Source organism: Sminthopsis crassicaudata, chromosome 6 (assembly GCF_048593235.1).
Source record: "Sminthopsis crassicaudata isolate SCR6 chromosome 6, ASM4859323v1, whole genome shotgun sequence".
Classification (NCBI taxonomy): domain Eukaryota; kingdom Metazoa; phylum Chordata; class Mammalia; order Dasyuromorphia; family Dasyuridae; genus Sminthopsis; species Sminthopsis crassicaudata.
Window position 1 is genome coordinate 193,278,923 of NC_133622.1, and position 27,564 is coordinate 193,306,486.

At 53.1% G+C, this 27,564-nt stretch overlaps 4 protein-coding genes across 8 annotated transcripts; 2 read left to right on the forward strand and 2 right to left on the reverse strand.

The window, feature by feature from the left end:
• The first annotated feature begins 50 nt into the window (after positions 1-50).
• Positions 51-3,593, forward strand: MOGS (mannosyl-oligosaccharide glucosidase). The gene is made up of 4 exons (XM_074274242.1): positions 51-570; positions 660-889; positions 1,141-1,337; positions 1,509-3,593. Exons 1-4 carry the CDS (start codon positions 165-167, stop codon positions 3,253-3,255), a joined length of 2,580 nt encoding a protein of 859 aa, XP_074130343.1. The 5' UTR covers positions 51-164; the 3' UTR covers positions 3,256-3,593.
• Positions 3,594-3,698: 105 nt separating this feature from the next.
• Positions 3,699-6,508, reverse strand: WBP1 (WW domain binding protein 1). The gene is made up of 4 exons (XM_074274259.1): positions 5,674-6,508; positions 4,907-5,009; positions 4,520-4,696; positions 3,699-4,372 (listed from the first exon to the last, which is right to left on the reverse strand). The coding sequence occupies exons 1-4, from the start codon at positions 5,734-5,736 to the stop codon at positions 3,867-3,869; spliced, it is 849 nt and encodes a 282-aa protein (XP_074130360.1). The 5' UTR covers positions 5,737-6,508; the 3' UTR covers positions 3,699-3,866.
• Positions 6,360-8,882, reverse strand: INO80B (INO80 complex subunit B). Its single transcript, XM_074274257.1, has 5 exons — positions 8,706-8,882; positions 8,094-8,295; positions 7,267-7,385; positions 6,994-7,163; positions 6,360-6,896 (listed from the first exon to the last, which is right to left on the reverse strand). The coding sequence occupies exons 1-5, from the start codon at positions 8,761-8,763 to the stop codon at positions 6,360-6,362; spliced, it is 1,086 nt and encodes a 361-aa protein (XP_074130358.1). The 5' UTR covers positions 8,764-8,882.
• Positions 8,883-8,952: 70 nt separating this feature from the next.
• Positions 8,953-27,523, forward strand: RTKN (rhotekin). Of its 5 annotated transcripts, XM_074274251.1 has the most exons (13): positions 15,278-15,616; positions 19,328-19,527; positions 21,549-21,610; positions 21,799-21,852; positions 22,000-22,117; positions 22,306-22,527; positions 22,780-22,874; positions 22,995-23,101; positions 23,349-23,459; positions 25,155-25,323; positions 25,696-25,800; positions 26,766-26,924; positions 27,463-27,523. In XM_074274251.1, the coding sequence occupies exons 1-13, from the start codon at positions 15,593-15,595 to the stop codon at positions 27,501-27,503; spliced, it is 1,467 nt and encodes a 488-aa protein (XP_074130352.1). In that variant the 5' UTR covers positions 15,278-15,592; the 3' UTR covers positions 27,504-27,523. The 5 variants fall into 5 exon arrangements, with proteins under 5 accessions (XP_074130351.1, XP_074130348.1, XP_074130349.1 ...); XM_074274250.1 differs by lacking the exon at positions 15,278-15,616 and adding an exon at positions 8,953-9,056 and having other exon boundaries at positions 26,766-27,523; XM_074274247.1 differs by lacking the exon at positions 15,278-15,616 and adding an exon at positions 10,472-10,854 and having other exon boundaries at positions 26,766-27,523.
• The last annotated feature ends 41 nt before the right edge of the window (positions 27,524-27,564 follow it).

The window sequence follows — 27,564 nt, forward strand, 5'->3', positions numbered from 1 at the left end:
CGAATGGGGGAGGTAAAAGACGCTACGGACCTAGAGGAGGTCGGCACGCTAGCCGGTGGGCGGGGCAACGCGCCACTTCCGTTTACTGAGCTCGCGGACTTCGGTCTTCTCGGCTGCCGGTGTGTGGCGGTCTCCTGAGCCATCTGGTGGCCTCTGTGCCCAGGATGGCAAGAGGAGAACGCAAGCGCCGGGCGGGTCCTCCCGCGGAAGCTCTCGGGCCGCGAGCTCCGGACAAGGCGGCCAGGAGGCGGGAGGGCCGGTTTGGGGTGGGGCCGGGCTCGGGGCCCCGGCGTGGGCCTGGAGGTCGGGGCGCTGGGAGCCAGGGGCCGGGGTCCGCGGCTCTGGCCGCCCTGGGCCTGGCGCTGGCGCTGGGCCTTGGCCTGGGCCTGTCCTGGCGCGGAATCGTGGCATGGCAGCGGGCGAGGCGCGCCGTAACCCTGCACCCGGCGCCTCCCGCGCTGCCGCCCAACAGCTCCAGCGCCGCGGCCGCCCCGGACCTCTTCTGGGGCACCTACCGGCCGCACGTCTACTTCGGCATGAAGACCCGCAGCCCGCGCGCGCCCGTCACGGGTAACCCCGGGGGACTGGCCGGGCGGGAGGACTGGGCCAGGGAGGGACGCAGCACCGGCTGACCCCGCTGCCTCTCCCCGTATCCCCAGGCCTGATGTGGCTGCAGCAGGGCACCCCCCCAGGAATGCCGGGCCAGCTCCGGCACACGTGTGAGCAGGGCGACGGGATGGGCCCGTACGGTTGGGAGCTGCACGATGGGGTCAGCTTCGGGCGGCAGCGGCTGCACGACGGAGCCCTGCTGCTCACCACCGAGTTTGTGAAGAGGCCAGGCGGAAGCCACGGCGGGGACTGGAGCTGGAGGATCACGGCTGAGCCCCAGGTCAGACCCCGCCCCTTCCGGGACAGCCACAGCTTGGGTGTGAACCCCGGGGGTCCTATCGCATCCCCTGGCCTTCCCCCCCCCCCAACACCCCCACGGCATTATGTGTTAAAGCCTGAGGTCCCAGTAGAAATCAGAACCGGGGCGTTTCCCTTAGTTTCCCATTTAAAGCAGGGGTGGGTGGCAAGCTTCTCAGGACTTGCAGCTGAGACGCCTTTTTCCACTTCTCTTCCCAATTTCCACCTTTTCAGTCTCAGGAGAGCCTCGGGATACCTCTGCTCTCGTTGTTCTTCTACGTGGCCACAGATGGGCAGGGGACGTTGAGGCCAGAGCCTGGGACAGGGGGGCAACTGAATGGCGTTGATGGCCACACGGAGGAGCTTGGTGACTTTCGCCTCATCCTTCTTCCCCCTACCAATGTCAGAGGGACAGCCTTAAAGCACGGCAGGTAATGGCAATGCAGGTTTGGTCTCCAGCTCCCTTAGGGATCCTGGTCCACTTTTCTGTCCTTTCCTTATGTCAACCCGCCTTCCAATGTTTTCCCCTCTCTGCTCTATCTTCCCTGTCCTGTTGTCCTGTTTCTCTTCTTCCTAACTGACTTGACCCTTGTTTTCCATAGCTACAATAGCCTTTGGATGCCTAGCCCAGGGCTGCATTTGTTGACAGAAGTTGTGAAGAATCGACTGAATCGATGGTTTCAGCACCGGCCCCCTGGTGGTTCTCCAGAGCGATACCTGGGCTTGCCTGGATCCCCTCAGTGGGAAGGGGAGAGCCTGAAATCAGGCCACTCAGTACAAGGACAGATTGTGGTCCAGCAGCTGACACTAAAACCACCTTTCCGAGTTGAGCTGGTTTTTGAATCAGGAAGCGTGGGCTGGGGGGAATCCCGACCTGGGGGTCGTCTGGCTGGGCCAGTATTCTCCCAGGCCCTGGACATCCATGTCACAGCTTTCACAGACCGATTTGAGGATACCTTCAGGCTGGGTGCACGAGGCCTGAGTGCAGGAGAGCAGGCTCTGGGTCAAGCAGCCCTAAGTGGGCTCTTGGGGGGCTTTGGCTATTTCTATGGACAGGGCCTGGTGCTACCGGATCCTGGGGATGAAGGACCTGAGGAGGACCCAGCCCCAGCCCCATCCCTTTTTCCTCCAGCTCCACTCTTCACAGCCGTCCCTTCAAGATCCTTTTTTCCTCGTGGCTTTCTGTGGGATGAAGGTTTCCACCAGCTTGTGGTGTATTGTTGGGAGCCACGTTTGACCAGGGAGGCCCTGGGCCACTGGCTTGGACTGCTTAATGCCGACGGCTGGATCGGGCGAGAGCAGGTGCTGGGAGATGAGGCCCGGGTCCGGGTCCCACCACCGTTCCTGGTACAGAGAGCAGCCCATGCTAATCCCCCAACTCTCTTATTGCCTGTGATGCGCATGCTGGACAGTGGAGACACTGCTGATTTGGATTTCTTACGTACAGCTTTCCCCCGTCTCCAGGCCTGGTTCTCTTGGCTCCGACAAAGCCAGGCAGGCCCTGTTCCTTTGTCCTATCGCTGGCGAGGACGCGACCAGGCTGCTCCTGGTCTGCTGAACCCCAAGACATTGCCCTCAGGCCTGGATGACTACCCTCGAGCTTCACACCCATCACCAGATGAGCGACATTTGGACCTGCGCTGCTGGGTGGCACTTGGCGCTAGTGTCCTGGCCCGGCTGGCACAAAAACTTGGGGAGACTCAGGCAGAGACTGAGTTGGCTGAGCTTGCAGCCAAACTGAGGGATGAGAATGGTCTGGACTTGTTGCACTGGGCCCCTGAGTTGGGCGTCTTTGCAGATTTTGGTAATCATACAGGAGCCGTTCGCCTTGCAAGGGGTCCACAGGGGCTGGTCCGTGTGGTGGGCCGTCCTCCTCCCCACCTACAGTATGTTGATGCATTGGGATATGTCAGCTTCTTTCCACTGCTCCTCAGACTGCTGAGCCCCACCTCCCCACACTTGGGCCCCCTGCTGGACCTGCTGGCAGACACCCGTCACTTATGGAGTCCTTTTGGTTTGCGCTCACTGTCTGCCTCCAGCCCCCTCTATGGACAGCGAAATTCGGAACATGACCCACCATATTGGCGAGGGGCTATCTGGGTTAATGTTAACTATCTAGCACTGGGTGCCCTGGATCACTATGGACGCCTGGAGGGGCCCCACCAAGCCCAGGCATCACAACTCCACACCCAGCTGCGAACTAACCTTGTGGGTAACGTGTGGCGACAGTACCGGGACACAGGCTTTTTATGGGAACAGTACAGCGATCGAGATGGTCACGGCATGGGCTCCCGGCCATTCCAGGGCTGGACCAGTCTTGTACTGCTTGCTATGGCAGAGGACTACTGATCCCCACCATTCTTCCACGTAAATCCTTCCCATGTCAACTCAGGACCAACTCACTGCCCAGCCTTCCCCAAACCACCACCATCCATCCTAGGCCTGCTAGGAAATGACCCATCTAACACTCCCTTGGGCCCTCTTTGCTGCTGCTGGGGGTCAGGACCTCATGTGTGGTGCATGGGAGGGAGATGGGCTGGGGAGAGGGCTCCTCTGCTCCAGAGCTCCTGGGTCCCACGCCTGGAACTCATCTCAGGGGTTACCCCACCCATCTCCATTAGTCTTGGTGGCAGATGGTGGTGAAGCCAAGAGTTTATTTTTCTAAAATAAAAATTGCCTTCCTGTGACTGATATAGTCATTTATGGTCCCCCTACTCTCTTCTAAATGCCCCTCATTTGAATCTTTTTTCTGCCTTCTACCCAAGGCTGAAAATAATTCAAATTCACACCTAGCTAGTTAAATTTCTTTAATAAGGAGACCTGAGGTGTTGGGTATGTGTATGGGAAGGGCAATCACCACTCTTTTCCTATATGCAATTGCCATAGTCAGAATCCCATCCACCAGGGGCCAGACTTCCTGGCAGAAACCACTGGGGATGAGAGGACCAAGTTGCAGGTCCTCACAGAGCACAGCTCTGCCTGGGCCCAGGCTCTTCAGAGACTGGGAATTCACAGGGAACAGGATCATCAGGGGCTGAATTTAGGGAAGAGACACTGCTCTCCTGGAGTGGGAGTGGCCCTGCCCACCCAAGTTTGGCAGGCTCCTGGTCAACTGGACCATGGCAGGTCCCAGGACACAGCTCAATTCCTGAATCCCCCGTCAGCCTGCGGTGGCGGCAGGACCGATTTGGGGATGCTAGACTTTCCCCTTCCCCCATTTCCCCAGGCTGGCCTTGGGCAATCACCCCAGCCCCACTCTCCCATTCTCCCCCATGTGGGTGGGCCCTGGAAGAGGCCCCTATAGGACCAGGGGGGGAAGAGGGGCAGCTGGAGGCACAGGAACAGCTGGTGCAGTCACTGGAGCTGGGTGATGGGGGTCCAGGGGCCACACTGTATGGGGGAGGTGGGGTTCCAGGGCGGCAAGCTACATCCTCATAAGCAGGAAGCTTGAAGGAGGTGAGAAGGCCTGAAAACAGAATAGAGAAGTCAGGGCCAGGGGAAAGTGGATATGTAGGGGGGTGGGAGGGGGGTCAGTGCCCAGGCCAGGGGGGATAAGGTTAAATGAAGATATGAGTTATCTCATTCCCTTGGAACCTTAAGGTCAGTGGCTTACGTAAGTCAAGCATGGAGCCCCCTGAGCCAGGGCCACCTCCGTGGTAGGCTCCATGATAGGCTAACAGGTTGATCTCACGTTGTCGCTGCTGTTGCTGCAGGCGGAGTTTGGCTCTTCGATGGCGGAAGGCACAGCAGCAACTAAAGAGGATGAGGATGGTCCAAAGCAGCCAGAACCCTGTGGGAGGGTGGGGGGGAAGGCATGAGAAGTTTCAGAAAAGGGCCCGGAGAGCTGAAGGAGCTAGGGAGGCCACAGTTATCGGAAGGACTTTGCTAGGATGCGAGGGGGAGGGGGCGCGGGACATCCCCTGGGAATCCCAGGCTGGCCCAGGTCGGTAGAGGGCAGTTGTGTTGTCGGGGCGGGATGGGAGGCTCCCAGGACACTCACACCAGAGCTCATAGTAGTAGGTGCAGCAGCCAGTCTCTCCACAACAGTGGCCGCTCTCACAGACATAGGGCTGATTGTTCACTCCCGGGCACAGCTCTCTAAGCTAGGAGGAGGAAATGGAGTCAGAGGAAACTACAGTGGGGAGGGGAGAGGGGGGGAAGGGAAAGGCACTCAACCCAGTAAGAACTGTAACAAAGAACAGAGATTAGGCCACAACGAGGACAAACTGCACAAGCCACATTCCTTGGACGTAAGCAACAGTTTTTAATGATTAGAGCTGTCCAGCAGTGAAACGGCCTCGATAAGCGAGCTTCATGGCAACGGAGGCTCCAGCGTCGGCAGGATCGCGGCAAGGCGCGGAGGAGAGGCTCCCACTGCGGGAGACGCCCGCCGGCCACTGCCTAGCTCCAGAGCTCCCCAGCCGCCCCCACCCCGAGCTCCCGCCGCCTCCTGCCGCGAGCCTGGCCAGGCCGCACCAGCCCACTGCTCAACAAGGCCCCTTCGAGCGACCGGGCCGAGTTCCCGAGGCAGGACGCCTGCCCCCCACCTCTCCAAAAATGCCCATCACTCTTCCCTGAGTCATGGAATCAAATGGGTGACAAAGACAGAAGCCAGATCACCACACCTATCGCGACACCCAATGTGTTTCGCAAAGGGCATTTCCGGGTGTCCTGAGTTCCAGGGGGGAACCAGGTGGCAGAGGACGGGACCACCTGTCGCGACAAGTTTTGGGCTTGTCGCGACAGCAGGCATAAGCTTCACGATACCTGCCGCACCCGCAGAGCACCCCAAGTTTCGTGGCTGCCGTTCCAGGGACCGGCCCGCTCCATGCTGCTGCCTACAAGCCCGGGCAGGAAACTGCCACCTCCACCGCCGGGCAGCCTGCCACTGCTTTCCGGACCGCAACCACCATAGTCCCGGCCCGGACCATAGCCGCTACCGCCGCCATCGCTATCCGGACTCACAGCTACCGAGCCTTGCAGCCGCCCAGCCAATCAGCAACTGAGTTGCGTCAGATTGCACCAATCGGGAGTCGTTTCTTGAGGATCGGCCAATGGGAACAGCCTGCCAAGGCACTTCCGGAGACCAATGCGCTGCCGCGTCTCCACCACTCACCCAGACAACAGCGGCCCAGAGACAAAGAGTGAAGAAGCAATCGCCCAAAGACTGTGATCGGCAGCACTAACCACCAATAAAAGGCATTAGTCCCACTTCGTGGGAATCAAGCCCACCAACGAGTGTTCAGAGGCGCTAGAGAGGGCCGCTCTTTCCGAGAGAAGTCTCAAGGATTGGCTGAGCTTCGCTCAGCAATATGGGCAAGAGGTGGGGAAAAGTGGAGCCCGAGGTGAGGTAGCCTTCGGGGAGACGGAAAGGCCTCCAGCTCCGCCTCCAGCCGGGAGGGGCCGAGGCCGAGTCGCGGGGGCGAGGGAGGGGGGCGGGAGGGCGGGGGTGCTCAGGTGGCCACGATGGGGCTGGGCGGGGCGGCGCCGACGCCCTCCGGTAGCCCGAGCTGCAGCTGCAGGTTGAGGCGGTAACACTGCAGGCTGCAGAGGGGCTGGCCCGTGCGCGAGCAGGCGTAGCGCCGCGGGTGGGGACAGCCTGGCACAGAGCAGCGGGGCCGAGGGCCCGGGGGCGGCGGGGGCGGAGAAACTGGGGCCGGCGTGGGCACACCCACGGGGAAGGACAGAGTGGCGCCGCGCGCTCCGCTGCTGTAGCGGACCATGGGCGTGACGGCGGGTGGTCGGCCCCCTCGGCGTTCGCCACGCGCGCCCCCTCGGCCGCCGCGGCTGCTGGGGGCCGCCGTCTTAGTCAGCCTCTCGATGGTCTGGTTTTTGTGCTCCTCCGCCCGGCGGGCCGCCTGCAAGCGCCGCTTCCGGGCCCGCTCCTCCCGCTTCATCAGCATCTCCTCCGTGAGCGCCGGAGCACCCGCGGCCTTGGGCAGCTTGAGCATGGGCGACGGCTGGCTCCGGGCTTTCTGCAGCAGGGCCTTCTGCGGGGACAACGAAGAGGGGCCCGATCGTCAGGGGCCGCCACTCCGACACTGCCGGCTCCCGCCCCGGTCCTCACCTCCGACCCCATCCACCCACCTGGCGTGCTGTGAGCAGTCTCTCGTTGATCTCCTTCTTCAGGTCCCCATTGTCATCCAGCTCCCCCTTCTCCAGGGCATCCAGCCAGCGCTGTTCTTCCTCATCCTCTCGGCCTCCAAGGCCTCCAGCCAACTCCCCGAGAGGAGAGGGGGACAGGTTACTGTCTTCATCTAGGGACAAAAGTATACCCTGACACAACTTGTATCCAGCCGGAAGAACAGCCAAACTGGGGGGGAGGGGGAAGCCGTCAGCCAGTCCCTGAAGGTGCCTTACCCAGCCAGGCTCGGTACTGCTCAATGGGGACCCCTTCCATCGGCTCCTCTTCATTGTCCACAACCATGAGGGGAGAAGGGGACCGGGGCTCCTCGGGGATCACAGTGAAGGTGGGAACGCTGGAGAAGGAGAAGAGTGAGAAGCCTGGCAAGCTACCTCCTTTTCTACACTCCACATGCAGGACACCAAGTCTACAGGTCCAGTCTGTGGGCATTTACTAAGCATCTTCTATAAGCATCTTCTATTGCACTTATAGTGTTGGGAAATCCAAAGAAAAGCAAAAATAGTGTCTGCTTTCCAGCAGAAGCTCACATTCTAATAATGGACACTATCAATCAGTCCAGTCTCCTGCCTCCCACCACAGTCCCATAGTTATTTTGGTGCTGTGCATAAAGCTACAGGAACTAGGAATCAGGAACACTCCTGGAGTTCAAGTACAGCCTTAGACACTTCCTGGCTGCATGACCCCTCTTTGCCTCAGTTTCCTCATTTATAAAATGAGCTGAAGAAGAAAATGGTCAACCATTTCAATATTTTTTGCTAAACAATCTCCAGGTCTCACCCCAAAGGCTGATCAGACCCGCCTCCCAGTGGACATAGGAAGGGCCTCTTTTAACTTTCCCTGATTCCTAGATCTTCAACCCAACTAGGCAGTATGGCCAGACTCCCCACCAAAAGCCGACCAACTCCAGATCAGCACCCATGGGGAGTCCTTGGCTGTCAGCAAAGCCCTTGAGGTTCGAGGAGCTCAAGTGCCTTCTTGGGAGGGCTTGGCCCTGGCTGCCCCCCAGCCCACAGAGCCCTGACCTCACGGTCTTCATGCTTACCTCTTGGTGCCCAGAACCTGGCCACCGAGTTTGATCCTGAGCTTCAGCTGGGCAGGAGCTTGGGCAGGGCCAGAGGCAGAGCTGGGCAGGGGGGGGCCGGGTCCTTCCTCCTGGTGCTGCTTTTTCTTATGTTTCTTCTTGTGCTTCTTATGCTTCTTCTTATGGCCACCGTGGCCGTGGCCACTCAGTTCCAGCTCTTCTCCTGAGGATCAGCGCCGTTAGCGGGGGGGTCGGGGCAGGGGCAGGGGCAGCACCCGGGGCACACAACTTGGGCAGGCACCGGGGGCCCTTCCCCGGAGCTGGGGAGAGGGGAGGGGATGGAAGGGGGGCTGTGGCTAGGACGGGTCGTCTCCATGGCAACCAAGGAGGCACCACTTGGAGCTGGGGGAAGGGAGAAGGGAGAGTGTCCGTTGCCTTGGAGATCGCGCGCACGTTGGCCCACTCCGACCAGATGAGACCAGACTGACCCGGCCCGGCCCATAGAGGCTCCTAGAGGAAGCGCTCCAGACTCTCACCCGCACCACCCCTCGCAGGCCTTCAGCTGCGGACCCAGGAACTCTGAAAAGCGGGCCCTTTCCCACCTAGGCCTGTCCCCTCCCGGGCACCACCTACCGGGTTCCGACCCCTCCGCGGCCCCGGAGGCGCCTCCGCGTCTCCACAGCTTGCTCATGAGCAGCCGTAGCTAATAAGAACTGGAAAGGACGAAGACACACGAGAACGACCCCCTTCCGCCCCGCGGAAGCTCTGCTCCCGGAAATGGAATCACTCCCCTTCCGCTCGTGCTCAGGGCCGTCTACCATCTTTGTGCGGGGCCGACCCGACTCCCAAATGCCTCCCCCGGAGAAACAGGGCCGGTTTTTGGGAGTCCGCCTCAGGATTCTCTGCACGGCGGAGCAGGGTACCTTGGGGCTGAGGAGCGACTCCGGGTCCTAGCGATCCACTAGGCTCAGGCACACAAATGCGGTGAGGAAGAACCTTTATTCCAAGGCAGATTTTTGCTTATTTGGGGGGAAAAGGGTATAATTTTAAAAGTATTTTTTAAAGCCCAGCCTGCGAAGTGGGAAGTGCAAGTGTCATTCATTACTCCCATTTTGCAGACGAGAAAACCGAGGCCGGAGCCGATTTGAACTATACATCGGATTACCCCGCTAGGGAATGTCGGGTAGATGTACTCTAAATCAAAACATCGAGTATGTTATCTTTAAAGCCACACTCCGGTTTCAAAACTATTATGGCCACTAAGCAAAGCTTTTACATCTTAAAATGTAGGACACAGTATTTATTAAGTTCCTGTTCCAAGCATGGGTGTAGTTTTTTGTTTGTTTGCTTTTGTGTATGGGTTTTGGGGTGTTTTTGTTTTTTTGGTGGTTGTTGGGTTTTTTGTGTGTGCTAGAGGCAGAGACCCAAAGAAACACGACGTACGGACCCTCAACCCAGAACTCTTTTCAAAATTTTGATTACCGGATGATTGGGACGGTTTCGGTTTTTTGCATTTGTTTCCCAACCCCTAACGCGGTGCCTGAAAAGTAAACAGTGCTTAATAAAAGCGTTTGATTTGATTATCTGAATTTTCACTTCCTTTTTCCAGACCTCAAGACCTCAGTTTCCTTATCAATAGGAGAGGAAAGACGATCTCTTAAGGTCCTTTTCAGTTCTAATTTGATTTTAGGGTTCTTTTCCCATCCCCACCCCCATGTTGTCTGTATGTTTACAATCGTGAGCTCCTAGCGAGCAGTTCTTGCCTTTCTTCCTCTCCCTGGTATTTACCACCTAATTGGCGTTTAATAAATTCTTTTTACTTTCCACACGACACAGTACAAATAACCACCCTGCCACACACACCTACACATCTGTATCCACAGAGCAACGCTCCCTCATTGTGTCCGGACAGCCGCAGCAGCACCTCCTAGGCGCTTTTTTCAATCACCCCCGTTTCTTCTCACATTTTTACTTTCCGCTTTCCAGTCTCGAGTCCTCCCTAGCATGTCCCTAAGCAGAAGACAGGACCCCTAGGGAACTGGAAAGAGGCCTTTTTTTGGTTGAGACTTAGTCCCGCCATTTAGAGGAGAGGGTGGAGCTTTAGCTTAAATGAGCCTCCTTGGACCCGCCCCTGCCTCAGGTAAGGAAGCCCGCCTTCTCGGTCGCCAAACCCAGTCTCCAAGCCTTAGTTCCGATTGGATGGTGCTCTAACCAAACTTGGTTCTTGATGCGGGGTTGGCTCAGGTGTGCGCTCTGGGCGGGGCTCTCCTCGAGGTAACTCCGGACTGAGCGTCCCTCCTCTTTCGTGACCGACCTAGGTGTACTCTCCGGAGGCCGGGGGGGGGGGGGGGGGGCGGGTAAAGTTTGGGAGTAGAGGAACTGGGAGATTCCCGGGCTTTGAGAGTGGGTGAGGGGGCCGGGCCAGGCGTGGCTGGGCGTGAAGGGACGGGACAAAGCCTGGCAGGACCGGACAGGAGCCTGGAGATGAGAGGAAGTCCGGAATTGAGATTGGTGGAATCCAAGGCTTGATGGTAACAGAAAACAACGCGAAAAAATTAGCCCACTAACCAACCCCCCAAAAAAAGGAAAAGAAAAAAGCCTAAAAGAGGGCGTTCCGGCACAAAAGAACCAGGGCAAGGATCTGGTGCGTTCCAGAGTTACTCATTGAAGAATGTTTTCCCGGAATCACCGGAGTCGCGTCACGGTAGCCAGGGGTTCTGCCCTGGAGATGGAGTTCAAACGCGGCCGCTTTCGCCTCAGCCTGTTCTGCGACACTCCAGAGGTAGGAGACCCTCCTCACCCCTCCCGGCCTCTCTGGCCTCCTCCTATGGATCACCCCCCTCCCTTCGCCTAGAAGGGGTGGGGCAAGGGGTGGACCTTGCAAGTGCCCCAAGCTGGGTACCAAGGGCTATTGGCTTAGAATAACAGTAACTCGGCTCCGGGCTCTGTCGTGTCCAATCGGGCCGGCCCAGTCGGGGAAAACCCAAGTTGCGCCCCACTTCAGTGACCCCAATTAAGCCTTCAGCATTGCCCCGAAGCTGGTCCCTCTTGGCCCCCTCAATATCCACATGCACCTGTAACCCTTCTGTCACGACCGGGACACCTGGGCACTTCCTCCACGCACCAAAACCACCCTCAGACCCAGTTCGTAGAAATCTCTCGGACTCAGAGAGCCTTCTCAACATCCAGACTTGGGTCATTGACAAGTGGCTTGAGATTGACGTAAATAGATAGATCCTACCTCCGGGAGTTGGGATATCAGGGATAGAGAAAAGAGATGATACGACTTGCTTCCCCTCCCACTCCCCATCTTTCCGACCTCGTTAACTAGTAGGCACCCTCTCCGGGTTCATTCCTAGGAATTAAGACCGGATTTTGATCGGGGTTGTCTCTAAAGTCCAAGCCGTGATCAGTGGCTTTCTCTCAGAGAGCTCTGTAGCGGGGTGAAACAGTACTCGGTTCAGTTTAGAGGAGTTGCTTTGACCCAGATTTGGCCGTATGTATGATGTTGGTCAAGTAATTTCCTTTTGGGTCTCTGGGATTTCCTAACCCATCATCAGCATCATCCTTGTACTAAATCTGTGGTTCTTAAACTTTTTTGCGTGCATAAAACACCCCTCTGGAATTCTCGTGCACTCTACAGACATCCTTCTGGAAATGTTTTTAAATGCATAAAATAAAATGCGTAGGATTACAAAGGAAACCAGAGGTTAGTGAAAATTAAAATGTAATATTTTTCTCATCCAATATCTAACTTCCTTTCCCCTCCAGAACTGAAAAGGGTTACATCTAATGGCTTCACCTGCCCACCCCCTCATTCCTCCCCAGCAGAGATTCCGGTTGGAACTCTGCTCTTTCCCTCCCCCTGTGAACAAAGGCCCTATTCATCTCTGTCTCCTCACCTACTCTTCTCCCTCCGCACAGCTGCCTCCGGGAAGGGAAGGGCTGGGAAGGACTCGGCTGACTATTCTGAAATGCCACCCCCAGATTCTGTACACAAGGGGTCCCCACCATTACGCAGGGGACCCTGGAGTCCGAATCCCGAGAACTAGGAATTGCTGAGGTGTTTTTTGGGGTAAAAGTTTTCAGCCGCGGAAGGAAAAGGCTGTCCCCTCCTACCAGTTGAGGCCACCCTAAACTTGGATCCAAGAGGTGGGGCGTGGATGTGAGGGCGGAGCCGAGAAGGCAGACATCTGCGGGCTTTGGGAACACAGTCCTAGGCTAGAGGATACTGGACTGAGAAGAGGGGGTTGGGCTTGGCCGGGGGATGATAGGGCGGGGCCTGGATTACTGTGACCTTGTGGGTCACTGTGTGTTCGGTGAGAGGGGGGCAAAAGCTGCAGCTGGCGGGGGACTGGGGCTGGTTTCCTGTCTGGAAGGGAAGGGGCCCAGAGAAGGGAGTGTGTGTAAGGGGGGAAAGAGCTGTACGCAGGTCCTGCCCCTCTAGCCCCCTCTCTTTGCTGGAAAAGAGTGAGGTAACTGGGGAGAGGCTAGGCTGGGTTGGACGGGGCTGGACCGAGGCGGGGCGCAGCAGAGCTTGGGAGGGACAATTTGGAGTGGAGGAGGCATTCTCTGGGACTCACCCGTTTCCACTTCCCGGGCTCTGTAACTGCCTCACTTTCTCCACACATCCATCCTCCCCACTAAAAAGCTGAACGAGAGCCAGCTTCCCAATTGAAAACCTACAACCTTCCTCATCTGCTCCTTGGGAATCTTAACAACCATGTGAAACTTGCCGCCAAATGCTGCTGACTCCCCCCGCCCCTTACAAAATATCCCCATTCTGCTTCTCCCCCCCCCCATACCACCACACTATCCTTCTCCCCCACCCCTGTACACATTGGCCCTCTGTCCACTGGGCCGGTGATGTGGGCGGGGGCTCGGGAGGGAATGAAAGGCCCTTTCTCTTCCACAGCTGGGAGAACAGCTGCCATCAGACCCAAACTGGATGCTGAACTCTGCCTAGGGGCCCCCTCCCCTCTGTCAGTTCTCCAGAACCTCCCTTCTCCCCTCCCACCTTCCTTTCCCTTCCCCTCCCTCCATCCCTTGCTCCAGCCTGGGGCGGTGGCAGCTGCTTTGGAGAAAGTTTGTCGTGGCAGCCTTAGGGGCCTGGCTCCGGTCAGTTAGGGGGTTGAAGGGAGGAATCAGCATTGCTTCAGGGCAGAACTGAGGGCCACAGAGATGCAGGACAGATTGCACATCCTGGAGGACCTGAACATGCTGTACATCCGGCAGATGGCGCTCAGCCTGGAGGTAATACCCCCGCCCCCACCCCGCAGGGGTGCAGGCTAACGCTGCATGTGCTTGGGTCTCATTGAATTGGACTTTGCTGGGGCTTCGGGATAGGAGTGGGCTGGGGAGGGGAAGGCTAGGGGAACTCTCTGCAGCAGGTTGTATGAGGGTGGGTGTCAGTGTGGCTACCCCAGCCCCAAACCGCCCGTGCTATATGGCTCCCGTTCTGGGCTTCTCTCTGCTCTTTCTCGGCGCCCACCCCCACACATTCTGGACATGGGTGGTTGGTATGTCACTTTTCTGGTGACTAGGAGAGAGGTGAGGATTACTGTGGAGTGGAAAATGGAAAAGTCACTTCTCTGGGCCTCAGTTTCCTTATCTGAGGAAGGGGAAGGTATCCGATGGCCTCTGAAATTGCTCCCAGAAAGAGCAAGTCTAAAGTTGACAATGAGGAAGCTAGCTGACATAATATAGAATAGAACAGGCTCTGAAGTGTGACAGTCACCGTTTGTAGGGAGCTTGGGCACAAAGAGAAGCAAGGGAGGGAACAAGCCTGGGGACAATCCGGCCTTGGAAGGGCCCATTTCCCTTTCCTCAGCGTATATCCAAGCATTCCTTCTCACTGGCTGAACTCATACACTTTGTCTCTGCTGACCTCTCTCACTTGTGATCCAGCCCTAGGGGACTGAGGCTTCCTGGCCGGGCCTAAGAAACTGTTAAATTACATTGACTAGCTACAGTTGCTGTTTCCTTGCCTTCCTCTCCACCGAGATAGGGGATGTGTGGAGAGGGACTCTTGAAAGGTGCCCCACGTTTGAACAAGAGGAGGTGAAATTAGGGGAAATGATTCTGAAAGTGACTTCAGTGTGAATTTCTTTTTAATTTTATTTTTTAATTATAATTTAATTTTTACATAAATTTTATGCACGGGTAATTTTCCAGCATTGACAATTGCAAAACCTTTTGTTTCAGCTTTTCCCCTCCTTCCCTCCACCCCCTCCCCCTGATGGCGGGTTGACCAATTCCAGTGTCAATTTCAAGGAGAAATAGGGATAATAGTTATACACAGGCACCCACACATGTCACCGAACCTGAGTTCGAGCTTGAGCAAATGAAGCCTTTGGAAAGCAGGTTTTTCCTTTGAAAAATGGGGTTAAAGTTACCTGTGTTATTCTCCTCACTAGGTTGCTATTTGAGAAGTTTTACAATACTTTATAATAATGACCTAGTAGTTGTGTTATTATGCATGGAGCAGGCAGGGTAATAGATGGGAGAGGGGAAGTTTCTAAGGAGGATCTGAGTCAAGAATAGTACTAGAACTCGGAAGGGAGTAACGAGGTCTGAAATCTAGGATGCCATTGGGGGCTGGACACCGGGAGTCTGGGGAAACTGCCGTGGCCTACGAGAGGTAGCCCATTATCTAAAGGGAGAACTAAGAGGAGGAGGGGAGCTAGAGATAGATTAAAAACAAGATTCCTGGGTTTTCCTGCAAACCCGGAGCAGGAATCTAGGAGGGAGAGGATGTTGGCTTGAGATCGTAGTTTATAGACTTTGAAAGTCCGACTTGGGAGTCCAAAGGTGGAAAGCAAAGCGTGCAGGTTGTGAGATGTTTGTCCTGGGCACGTTCTGGGTACTCCCCTGTCTCTGGGCTAACGAGTAGCTTCCAGGGTGGAAGGTCTCCCCGAGAAGGCAGGATCTCGTTAAACATTCCTCTACGTCCTGCCCCCTCCGCACCAGACCTTGGGTCCAACAGGTAGAACTTTGCCCCTAGGTCCTCGACTCCCTTGGCGAGGAGAGGATGATAGCGGATTGGCAGACAGCGCTGTCTGCTTAGCTGTCTCCCTCCCTCCCCTCCCTTCTCCACGCGGGTCACGCTGCTGGGTTTGGGACGGAGTACCGCGTTTCCAGAGCTCGGGTGGAGCTTCAGGGCGTGGCCACCGTGTGGGCGGCGCTTGGACTGTGGGCGGAATGTTGTGGGAGGGGGCTGCTGCATTTGAGGAGGGGATCTCCGAGACCCCGGCATGGTGGCCCTGCGGCCTGGGAGAGGTGAAAGGCTGGCCGCCTGGCCCCGCTACCCTGGGCTCTCCGCGCCTCTGCTGCTCTCGCGTCGATTTGGAGCTGATGTCACCGGAGCTCCGGAGGCGTGGGGAGGACGCGGGAGCACTCCGGCCGGGCCTTGCCGAGCCGGCCCGGCGCCGGCCCTCCGACCTGCGGCGCCACTTAGCTAGCTCCGCACCAGCCCTGGCCCGGCCAGTCAGAGCTCGGGGGCCGGAGCCGGCGGCGGCAGAATGGATGGAGCCGGGGAAGGACGAGTAAGTGACGCCCGAGGGAGAGCCCTGAGGGAGGGAGACCCTGAGTCCGGCAGCCAGGGCTGCTCTCTGGGGTCCTGTGGCTAAGCCTAGGGGCAGGGAGAGAAGCTCTGGGGATAGACCCGTGTCCTATGTCCCTGTGCCCTTTGCACACGCCCACACATCCCCCCCGCATAGCCAGCCACTGCAGAGCGCCGGGCATGGCCAAACCCGGGGCGTGGGCGGACCCCTAACAATGACACATGGGTAAATCCCCATGCGCTAGGAGGCGGCTGGCTCCCGAGTTTTCCTAGAGAAGGAAAACACGAAAGGGACTTTATTTGGAGAGGAAAGAGAAGGGAGAACCCCAGACAGAGACAGTGGAGTGAAGGGGCTTGTGGGGAGTCTCTAGGAATGGAGTCAGGGATTGCTCTGTGACTCAGACCTGAATCCAACATCTTGGGGAAGCTCACTAACATCAACTCAAAAAAAAAAAAAAAAAACCATTTTCTTCCCAGATTATTTTTAGCTTCCGAATACAATTCTTCCTTTGCAACAACAACAACAAAATTCGCTTCTGCACATATATATTGTACCTAGGATATACTATAAGATATTTAATATGTATGGGAATGCCTGCCATCTAAGGGAGGGGGTGGAGGGAAGGAGGGGAAAATTCGGACAGAAGGGAGGACTAGGGATAATGTTGTAAAAAATTACTTATGCATATGTACTGTCAAAAAATGTTATAATTATAAAATTAATTAAATTTTTTTTAAAACCCTATTAAAATAAAAAGAATAATTAAAAAAACACACACAAAAAAGTTAATGGTTTTCCACTAGCTATGGAATTAAAGGCATTCCAGGTCCTCACATGCTGCATTTCGTCACTACTGCCCTATAGAAAAGTCTTGGTTCAGGCAAACCAGTCTCCTTGCTGGTTCACTTTCATGAAGTTCTTTCCCCAGGAAACTGGTCTCTCTCTACCCTCATGTCAAAATTCTAGTCATTTTTTAAGACCCTGCTGAAATATTAGATCTTATATAAAAACTTCCCCAATTAACTCAATTAGTAATAGGCTTTTGATTAACCTCCAAATTCTAACATTTTTTTTTTCCCCCCTGAGGCTGGGGTTAAATGCCCAGGGTCACACAGCTAGGAAGTATTAAGTGTCTGAGGCCAGATTTGAACTTGGGTTCTCCTGAATTCAGGGCTGGTGCTCTATCCACTGAGCCACCTAGCTGCCCCCTTACATAAGTTTTGATATTTGTCTAACAGATCCATGACATACTTCCTTCTGTGGTAGTTGTGTGTGTGTGTATCCCCAGTGAGTTTCAGGAGAACAAAAAACCATGCTTTCCCATGTTTTTTATAGCTCCCATTGCATCTAAATGCAGTAAGTTGTGCATGGTATGTGCATTCTACTTATCATCTGTGCCTCAGTGTCTATAAAGTGGTAAATTACTCTCTAAGCCCCCTTTCTATTCTAACTTTTTATTTTTCTTTGCTACCCTAACCAAACCTTTTGCCTTCTCTCTCTTGGACCCTCCTCAAACTTCTTTTACTCTTCCTTTCATCTGTATCACCCCAATTTTTAGCTTAATCAAAATATCTATGGTTTTCCCACTTTCAATTCCTGAATTGAATTTAACTAAGATTCTCCTCCATCTTCTTCTGGATGATCTTTTTTCCCTAAAGTTTCTAGATTCAGACTAATCGTTAGGTCAAAGGGACCAGAAAATCTGTAGTTTCCTCCCACATCCTGCCAAAATATCTCAACATTTCAGACACCTCCCCTTGTCAGATTTTTAAAGTAGGAAATTATTCCCTTCTCCCATATAGTTCCCCTTTGGATCCAACATTGCACAATTCTTAAATTTTTATTTTGTGATATAGGATAGTACGTGTTGCTTTGTGGCAATACTCATGATCTTTTCAGTGGGTTTAGCCCCCCCAGTTAGAGTATAAGCAGATGAAAGTTGTCATTTCAATTGTGTCTGAATATTCATGACCCCATTGGGATGTATGTATATACATATATATATGTATATATATATATATAGGCAAAGATACTGGAATGGTTTGCCACTTCCTTCTCCAGCTCATTTTACAAATGAGGAAACTGAGGCATGCAGGGTTAAGCGACTTGTTCTCTGGGTCACACTGCTATAATAAGTATTTGAGGTCAGATCTTTCTGACTCAAGGCCCAGTTTTCTTTTTCTTTTTTTTTATTTTTTATTATAGCTTTTTATTTACAAGATATATGCATGGGTAATTTTATAGCATTGACAATTGCCAAACCTTTTGTTCCAACTTTTCCCCCTCCTATCCCCCACCCCTTTCCCCCAATGACAGATTGACCAATACATGTTACATATGTTAAAGTATAAATTAAATACAATATATGTATACATGTCCAAACAGCTATTTGCTGTACAAAAAGAATTGGATTTTGAAACCGTGTACAATTAGCCTGTGAAGGAAATCCAAAATGCTGTCCGACAAAAATAGGGAATTCTATGTAGTGGTTCATAGTCATCTCCCAGACTTCTTTTGCTGGGTGTAACTGGTTCAATTCATTACTTCCCTATTGGAACTGGTTTGAATCATCTCATTGTTGAAGAGGGTCAAGGCCCAGTTTTCTATCCACTCCTCCACTTGACTGTCTGAAGCAAATGAAAGGAGCATGTCATTTCTTTGATGACTTCCCTAGTACCTGGTTCACTCCAAATCAGTGTTTCATTCATTTAGCACCATTTGGTTGTGATTGGGTACCTAGTCTATACAATATAATATTAAGACCTAAAGACTCAAAAATAACTTAAGACACAATATTCCCTTCTCTCCAAAGGGGAAGATAAGGTGTGTACATGCTTAGAATTAAAAAGCAATATATGATATGTGTATAAGAAGAGTACCCAAAGATCACTTCAGTTTCAAGAATGAGTCAGCAAAGCATGTGGCTTTGGAGTCAGGCTGTACCATAAAGGTTTAATAGAAGTTCAATAAACAGAATTGGGAAGGTAGGCTGGAATATGTTATTATTAACAGATTGGGGAAGGCTGTGGACGCTATAAGCAAAGGGGAGCTTTTTATTTTCAAAAGATATGCATAGATAATGTTCAACAGTCACCCTTGCAAAACCTTGTGTTCCAAATTTTTTTTCCCTTCCTTCCCCTGACTCCCTCTCCTAGACAGCAAATAATCCAATATAAGTTAAACATGTACAATTCTTCTTTACATATTTCCATAATTATGCTGCACAAGAAAAATCTAATCAAAAAAGAAAAAACAATGCAAGTAAACAACAAAAAAGAGTGAAAATACTATGTTGTGATCCACATTCAGTTCCCACAGTCCTCTCCCTGGGTGCAGATGGCTGTCTCCATCACAAGACCTTGGAACTGACCTGAACCATCTCATTGTTGAAAAGAGCCATGTCCGTCAGAATTGATCTTTGTATAATCTTGCTGTTGCCTGTTCAATGATTGGAGATTTTTTTTAAAGCAAGGGGAAGCCTCTGCTTTAGGAAGATCAGAGCAATGGTTTAAGATACTAACTTTGGATATGTGTTTAGGATAGGGCGGAGTAGGAAAGAAGAGGAAGAAGGCAGACTAATTTAGAAAATCATAATGATTTAATTTCTCTCAGGGCCTTCCTTAACTCTAATATTAGGGGAGAAGATTGGGGAATCCTGCTTCTCTAGTCTTACTCGTTGTTCCTTCCCCTCAGGATACAGAGCTGCAGCGAAAGCTGGATCATGAGATCCGAATGAGAGAAGGCGCCTGTAAGCTGCTGGCTGCCTGCTCCCAACGGGAACAAGCCCTAGAGGCCACCAAGAGCTTGCTGGTTTGCAGCAGCCGCATCCTCAGTTACATGGGGGAACTGCAGCGGCGAAAGGAAGCACAGGTGCTGGGGAGAACAGCAAGGCGGTGAGCAGGGGGAGGAAGAACAGACACATTTTTGGAAGGGGGCCCTCCTGCACTAAGCAAATATCATCTGGAGTCAGATTTGCTCACCAGGGAGCCAGAATTCATTTAGTGTCAGCTGGGTGTCCGGTGATGTTCAATTGAGAGGATGGGATGGGACAGGCTAGCATGGGAGTATTGGGCAGTAAAGTGAGTTTGGTGCATGTGGTGATTAGGACCTCTAGAAAAGCTTTGGAGTTTTGTTCTCCAGTGCCCAGAATCACCTCAGGCTCCTAGAACCTGTTCACTCATTGACTGGAGCCTTATAAGACAGCATTCTCCCACAAGCTCTTCCAGAGCAGCCCTGAACATAGAACAGTTCCATGGCATTAGATATATTCTAACCAAGGAGGCTACCAGTTGGTATCCCCCCCAACTCTTTTTTTTTCCTGATGCAATTGGGGTTAAGTGACTTGCCTTGGATCACACAGCTAGGAAGCGTTAAGTGTCTGAGGCCAGTTTGAACTCAGATTCTCCTGACTTCAGGGCTGGTGTTCTATCCACTGCATACCTAGCTGCCCTCCCCACCAACTCTTGATAAGAATGTTAAAGACTTCAAGAAGAAAAGTACTTTGAAGGATTTCAAACAGTGGGATCTACTGAGAAAATGAAGTCTTAAGGGATTGAGGGAGGAGGGTATCTGTGCTGACAAAGATATGAGATCCAATGTTAGACACAAAGCTGCTCCAAATTGAAGACTACAGACACAGAACTTGAAAGAGATGGGTTTATGCAATGTACTCTCTATGTGAGAGGTATCATGATGTTGTGGATAAAGGTAAGAGACTTGGAGAGAGACTAGGTTCAAATCAGTTTCCCCATCTATAAAATGAAAAAGGAACAGACTATTGTATATGGTCTCAAAAGTCCTTGCCAATTTTAAATCTATAGTTTTAGTTGATAAAGTTTGATGAGCATTGTAGGACTCCAAAGTGTTAGAGATAAGTGTTGATGGGTAAGTGTGGGAAAAAGGCTTTAGAGTTTAGATCACTCTAGTGAAAACAGATTAGCCAAAAAGCATTGAGGAAAGTTACCTGGTATGGAGGATCAAGGAGAAGTTGGCATGAGGATTAATGTGGAATTTAGACCTTAGAGGAATCTAATTCAACTTTATAATTGAGACTAACTGAGACAGAGTTAGTAAATTTTAGGGCCAGGATTCCAACTCAAGTCCATTGGAAGGTCCCACTCCCAGCCCAGAACACCGCAACCCCTTGGACTACATTGGCAGGTCAGCTAAAAGAAGTTTTAGTACTCTTCCCATCAGTCAGCCTACCAGGAGTTCCTTATTATCTTCTGAGTTTCTTTTATGTTCTTCCTCCCAAACCTTCCCCCTCCCCCTGTACATGTAAGCTAATTATACAAGAAAATATAAAAGGGTTAATGGGATGTAGGTGAGGGAGGGAGAAGATGGGCAATGTTATCGACTGATTTTGAATTTGAAAATTTCCCACTTGAGACTCATGATAATCCATTATTATGTAGGTATGATGCTTATTATTATCCCCATTGTACAGATGGAGAAACTGAGTCTCAGAGAAGCTGGTGACTTGATTCTCGTCATATAGTCAGAGAGCAGGATTCAAACTAGGGTTTCTCTTACTCCTAAATTTAGTACTTTTTTCTACCATGGAAGAAGGGACCCAATAAAGATTATTATTCTTTTACAAGGCATCTCCAGGGAATGGGTATGAGTTTATACGTGACTCTATAACCAAGTGTGTCTACGTGGGCAGAAACATATTAAGTGATCACTGGCACTAATAATGAGGTTAATGAGATATATTGACCACTGAACAAACATTCCCAGGGCCATCCAGCCCCGTATGCGTTATCCTTTTATTTCCCCTAGTGTCTGTCACATCAGTAATTATATATTATCCTGACAAAGTAGGGAATGCCAGGGAGAAGAGTTTGGCTAGAGTTTGGAGGGGGAAAAGCAGGTTCACTACAATAACGGGCTTATTTCTTCCCCTGCACCCAAGGCCTTCAGATACTGGGCCCCCTGATGAGCGCTCCCCATGTCGAGGCACAATTTGTATCTCTGGTAAGGAATCCCCCGTTCACCTTCACTGACCCTTTACCTCAGCCCGTTCTGGCATCCCCTTCTCTGCTTGCCCCTTCCCCCAGGTTCTGCTCCTGGGGCTAAAGGACGCTGTCCAAGGGGAATGTTTTCTTGGGGTACTTCCTAATTCCCCTGCTATTTCAAGCCACCCTGCGTCCCTTCTCCTCTAGATATCCGAATCCCCCTCATGTGGAAGGACACAGAGTATTTCAAGAACAAAGGAGGTGAGTTACAGACGGCGATCTTTTCCCTGGGGAGTGGGCTGGGTAACGTCCCCAAGGGCCCCTCTGCTCTGTTGATGGAGGTGTCTAGCAAGGTCTGTCAGCCTACCTACCCCCTCTCCCTATGTGATTTCTGGCTTCTCCCTTCAGACTTACATCGATGGGCTGTATTCCTGTTGCTGCAGCTAGGGGGGAACATCCAGGACACAGAGATGGTCCTGGTCGACAGGACGCTAACAGACATCTCCTTTCAAAGCAGCGTTCTTTTGTGAGTCCTTAAACCGGTCATCCTTCTCTCCTCTCCAGCCCAGACCTGATCCTTGGGAGGGGTAGCCAGGGTATAACTCTGAGGGAAGGCAAGCTATGGGAGGTAAGCTCCTGACCCTGCAGGTCTCCCCCACAACCCTCCCGGGGAATCCCTCAGCTTCCTCCAGAGCCCTTTCCCATATTTTGCAGTAGTGAAGCAGGACCAGACTTTGAACTGCGGTTGGAGCTATATGGGGCCTGTGTAGAAGAGGAGGGAGTCCTAGCGGGGGCTCCCCGGAGACTGGCCACCAAGCTCAGTAATTCTCTGGGCCGATCCTCGGGAAGGCGTGTTCGGGCTTCACTGGATAGTGCTGGGGGTTCTGGGAGTAGCGGGGCTGCCAGCCCCATCCTACTCCCCACTCCTGCTGTGGGGTAAGCTTAATCTCTGGGCGCTGTGGGGCTCCCTGAGCTAGGGGAGAAGAAGGGGAGGGACAAAGAACTTTGGCCGGGATGCAGTATGGGGGTCGCCCAAGTGATTCACAGCAAAACCAAAGTAGAGCAAGACTGCAAAAAAGGGACTCAGGAGTGGGATTTCTAGTGAAAGGAGAGATGGCTCAGTGGTAAGAGCTGTTTCACCATGGGTCAGTGACCTGCTTCCCTTCTGACACTTTGTCCCTCCCACAGGGGTCCCCGGTACCACCTCCTGGCCCAGACCACCCTTACTCTGGCTGCGGTACAAGACGGCTTTCGTACCCATGACCTCACCCTCACAAGTAATGGTGAGTGAAGGTGGGCAGGGGTGGGGGGAATGGGGAGGAATGCCTGAATCAGGATGGAGAGGAAAGGGGCCCAGTTAAAAACCCCCCTCCCCTTCCCCACCATCACTCTGTTCTCTCCAGAGGAGAACCCCGCCTGGTTGCCCCTCTATGGAAGCGTGTGTTGTCGCTTGGCGGCTCAGCCCCTGTGCATGACTCAGCCTGTCATGAGCGGCCCCCTCAGAGTGCAGGTGAGGGGGCAGAGGGGGAAGAGAGGTTTGGGGGGCAACTGAGAGAGCAGCAGCAGGAAATGTACAGAGAAGATGCATTGTGAGGAATAAAGGCTGGAAATGAGATCAAGGCATCAGAATAGGATTTGTGGGGTCAGATATGGGGGAGCCTCCCCCAACAGAATGTTACTGGGGGGCACCGAGGGAGGTGAGAAGAGAGGAAGGTGGAGGTAGAAAGTGATTTCTGTCTTTGGCTTGTTGGCTACAGAGCTGGGGCCAGGTCCATGGCATCCTGAAAGGAACCAATCTTTTCTGTTACCGACATCCTGGGGAAGCCAGCACTCAGGAAGATCCATTGTTCACCATTGCAATCAACAAGGTGATGATGGCAGCCCGGGTATCCCTAAGGCATGGGGGGGGTCAGGGAGGAGAAACCTTCAGAACTGGACCTGGACAGAAGGAGGCTCCCATTCATGGAAGGCTTAAAGATGAAAAGTGCCTGATGTGGGCCGAGGACCTCAGTGAGCTCAGCTTGCCCCCACACAAAGCAACTTCTTGGGAATGAGCCACCCCAAGATGCTCCCTGCCTAGGTCCTCTGGTCTCACATCCACCTGAGACTTTGACTGTGTGACTTTTACTGCAGCTTCTTACTAGGATCCTGAGGCTCAGCTTCATCTCGGAAATGACTTCGGGTCCTATGCCTTTACTTTACAAGTCTCCATTCTCCTTCCTTCTTTTCCCTCTCTCCCTTCTAACTCTTCCTCTCCCTTTTTCTTTCCCCATCTCTTCTTTCCTTCCTTCCCTCTCTTCTCTCCTTTCTTCCTCCTGCCTCTGTCTCCTCTCCTTCTTCCATTTCTCTTTCTCTTCCCCATCGCTCTCCTTTCTCCCCTACTTCTTTCCCCCTTCTTTCCTCTATCTCTTCCTTTTTTCTTCCATCTCTCTTCCCTTTTTCTTCTTCCCTCTTTCCCCCCCACTGCTTTCTTCTCTTGCTTTTTCTTCCCCTCTCTTCTTCCCTTTTCCTTCTTTCCTCCCTTTCCCTTTCTCTTGATTTTTCTTCTCCCTCTTCTACCCTTCTCCCTCTATCCCTTTCTCCTCCTCTATCTCCCCCTTCTTCTTTCCCCTTTTCCTCATTCATTCCTCATTGCCTTTTCTCCTCTCTCCTTGTATCTCTTACTTTTTCCCTCCTTGTCTTCTTTTCCTTCTTCCCCCTTCTTTCTTTTCTCTTGACCTTTTCCTCTCTCCTCTCATTCCCCCTCCCTCTTTCTCACTTTCTCCCTTCCCATTTTTTTCTTTCTTTCCCCTTTCCCTTCCTTTCTCTTGCTCTATTTCTCCTCCCCATTTCTTCACCCTTCTCCTTCCTTCTCTCCCTTTCTTCCTCTCTCTTTTCCTTCCTTCTGTCTTTCAGCACTCAATCTTTTGTCACTTGGTCCAATCTTCTAGATTTTCTTCCCTTTTTTACAAGGATTCCTCAACTATTTTATTTTAAATCATGGTACCTTTTGGCTGTCCGGTGACCCCTTTCTTAAACCCCTTTCTCAGAGAGTATCACTCTGCTATAGTAAAAAAAAAAAAAAAATTAAACATATAGGATAATGAAGTAAACAACTGATATGGAAATCGAGTTACATTCCTCCAAACAAGCTCCAAGACCCTGGGTTTTAGAAGGGCCTTAGGATAGTCTCCAGTTGGGTGGCTGCCCTGTTTTTCCCTGTTTGACTCTCTCCAGCTCTGTCTTTGGTCTTTCATGCTCTGTGAAATCTGAGCCTTGGATTCCTTAACTGTAAAATGTGGTGGATGGAAGGGGATTGGATTGGAGACAAGGTCCAAATCTCAGTCCAAATTACCTTATCCTTCCCTTTCTGTCATGCTTCTTGTCAAATATCTCTTTATAACTTCTGATCCTGTCTGGCCTTGGGTTCAAAACTTCTGGTCGGAGAGAGGTACTAGTAACTGATTATGTCACCACTTGGCCTGGCACTCCATGGGGGAGGATTCCCCAAAAAAAGGGAATTGGGGAGACCAGGAGGTGAATCTGGGACATGGGCTAGACCTCAACTTTTACCCTTTCTCCAGGAGACTCGGGTCCGGGCTGGAGAGCGGGACCAGAGCCTGGGGGGATCCCTCACTCTCAGTATCAGTAACCGATATGGGGGAGATGAAGTGACCCACACATTGCACATGGAAAGCCGGGGAGCCCTACAGCGCTGGATGGAGGCATTGTGGCAGCTCTTCTTTGACATGAGTAAATGGGTATAGGGTGCTTCTGGGCTGGGGTGAGGACTAGGGCCTTTGGTGCTCCTGGAGGGCTCCATAGATGGGGTTCATAGTCTACAGCCCTCCCATATGGAAGCTTTTATGGGTTGGGAAAAAGTGGGGGAGGCTGCAGGGCTGCCTAGTTAGCTCCTAAGACTGGAGGACAGGATTGTCTGACCAGTTGATTTTTTTTCTCCTGAGGCAACGGGAGTTAAGTGACTTGCCCAGGGTCCCACAGCTAGGAAGTGTTAAGTGTCTGAGACCACTGACCAGTTGACTTTGAAGGGTTTGTTGGAGAAGGAAGCCAGAGTGAGGCCAGCTGACCCACCACGGCCTGCACCCAATTTCTCCCCTTCTGCAGGCCAGTGGAAACAATGCTGTGATGAACTCATGAAGATAGAAGTGCCTCCTCCACGCAAACCGCCCCCTGCGCTGGCCAGGCAAGGCTCGCTCTACCACGAGATGGGTAAGGGGGACTCCACTTATGGAAACCAGAGGGAGGTGGGTGTTCCCAAGACCCAGACTCCCAATGGAGGTGGGAGATCAAAAAGGGTCCCAGGCTTGGGCACATCATCTTCGAGCAGAAGTGATATCCAGTCCGCTTTCCTTCCTCTCTGGCTATTCTCTCCTCACTCATTCACCTTCAGTTCTATCCTATTCTCGAGACCCACTGTTTGTTCCCTATGACCCTTAGATCATTTAATCCCCCACCTCTGACCATCAGACCCACTCACTCCACCTCTCTTCTCAGATATACTCACCTTTGACCCTCTCAGACCAACTCACATTCCCAGCCTCTCTCTTCTCAGACCCATTCACCCCTCTCAGCTTCACTTATCCTCTCCTCTGACCCTCAGACCCACTCACCTCTGACCCTCTTCTCAGACCACTCCCCTCCCCCCTACCTCTAACCCTCAGACCCATTCATCCCTCCACCTCTGACCCTCTTCTCAGACCATTTCCCTTCCCACTTACCCCTGACCTCCTTCTCAGACCCCATCCGGTGCCCTTTCCCAGGCCCCTGCTGTCTCCTCACCAGGCCGGTTCTCAGACCTCTCCCTCTCTCTGGTCTTGGCTCCCCCCTAAAATGGTTTCTTTCTGTAGAGCTCTCCAGGGCTTGCCCCCCCTAATGTCTCCTTTTCAGTCTCTTCCTCATGCTGTCTGGCCTCCGGGCCACTTTCCTTTTCCTGGTTTCTCCTCTCCCTCCCCCTTCCCTCAGCCTTGGTCCCAGGGGGCCCAGGCGAGGGGCTACTGCTCCAGGATAACGCTGTATCAGCCGAGATCCGGGCCCTGCTCTCCTCCTATTACAGCGACAGGTGACAGCTGGCCTGCTGGCTGGGAGGGGCTGGGGGGGTTGGGGTGGTACAGAGCAAGTGTGAGGCTGAAGCTCTGATGTGTACTCCACCCCCGAATCCCCTCCTGGTGCTGCAGCTATTGAACCCCTCGATGACATCGCCACAGTGACGGACATCCTGGCGAAGCGGGAGGGCCCTCCCCTGGATGTTCCCCCACCCTGGCTGGCATTATTTACAGAGAAGCTGCCCTCCTCCAAGCTCCCAGCCCGGGCCCCCAGAAGCCCCTCTCCGCCCCGTTCCTGCCCCGGCACCCGAGCCACTCCCTGGGGCCGGCCTCGCACCCTCTCCCTGGACGCTGCTCCCCGAGGCCGCCCTCCTCTTCCTCCCCGCTCCAGCTCCAGTTCCAGCTCAGGCTCTGGAAGCCCTGCACCCCGACAGCGGTCCCCTCCAGCCTGGGGGTTCAGGGCAAAAGCCCGGCCCTGGCTCCAGTCACCTGTGTGAGGGCTTGTAGGAGGGGGTGCTACTGGAAACAGGGTAATGGAAACTGGAAGAGGAATGGCCTTCTGAGGTCACTCAAAGGAGTGTTGTTAGGGGATGGTCAGTGGTGCCACTGAGGAGGGCCTGGGGATGGCCAGCTTCATGCCTGGCTCTGCTGGGGCCTGGGTGAGAGGGCAAACCTCCTGTGAGATCACCAGAGGAGGCCTTGTCCATGGCCAGCTGGCGGACCCCAGCTACTTCCTGAGAGAAAACTGGAACCCCCAGCCCAGATGCACTACCCCACCTCGGGCAAAAGTGATCGAGGCTCTGGAAGGAGGGAGCTGTGACGCCAAGAGGGCACCTGCCCCCCTCGCTCCCCCCCCCATGCAGTCATTAAAGTCTATTTAATGCCATGGAGTTGAGCCTGAGTGTCTTAGAGGTGAGGGGGGGAAGGGGGA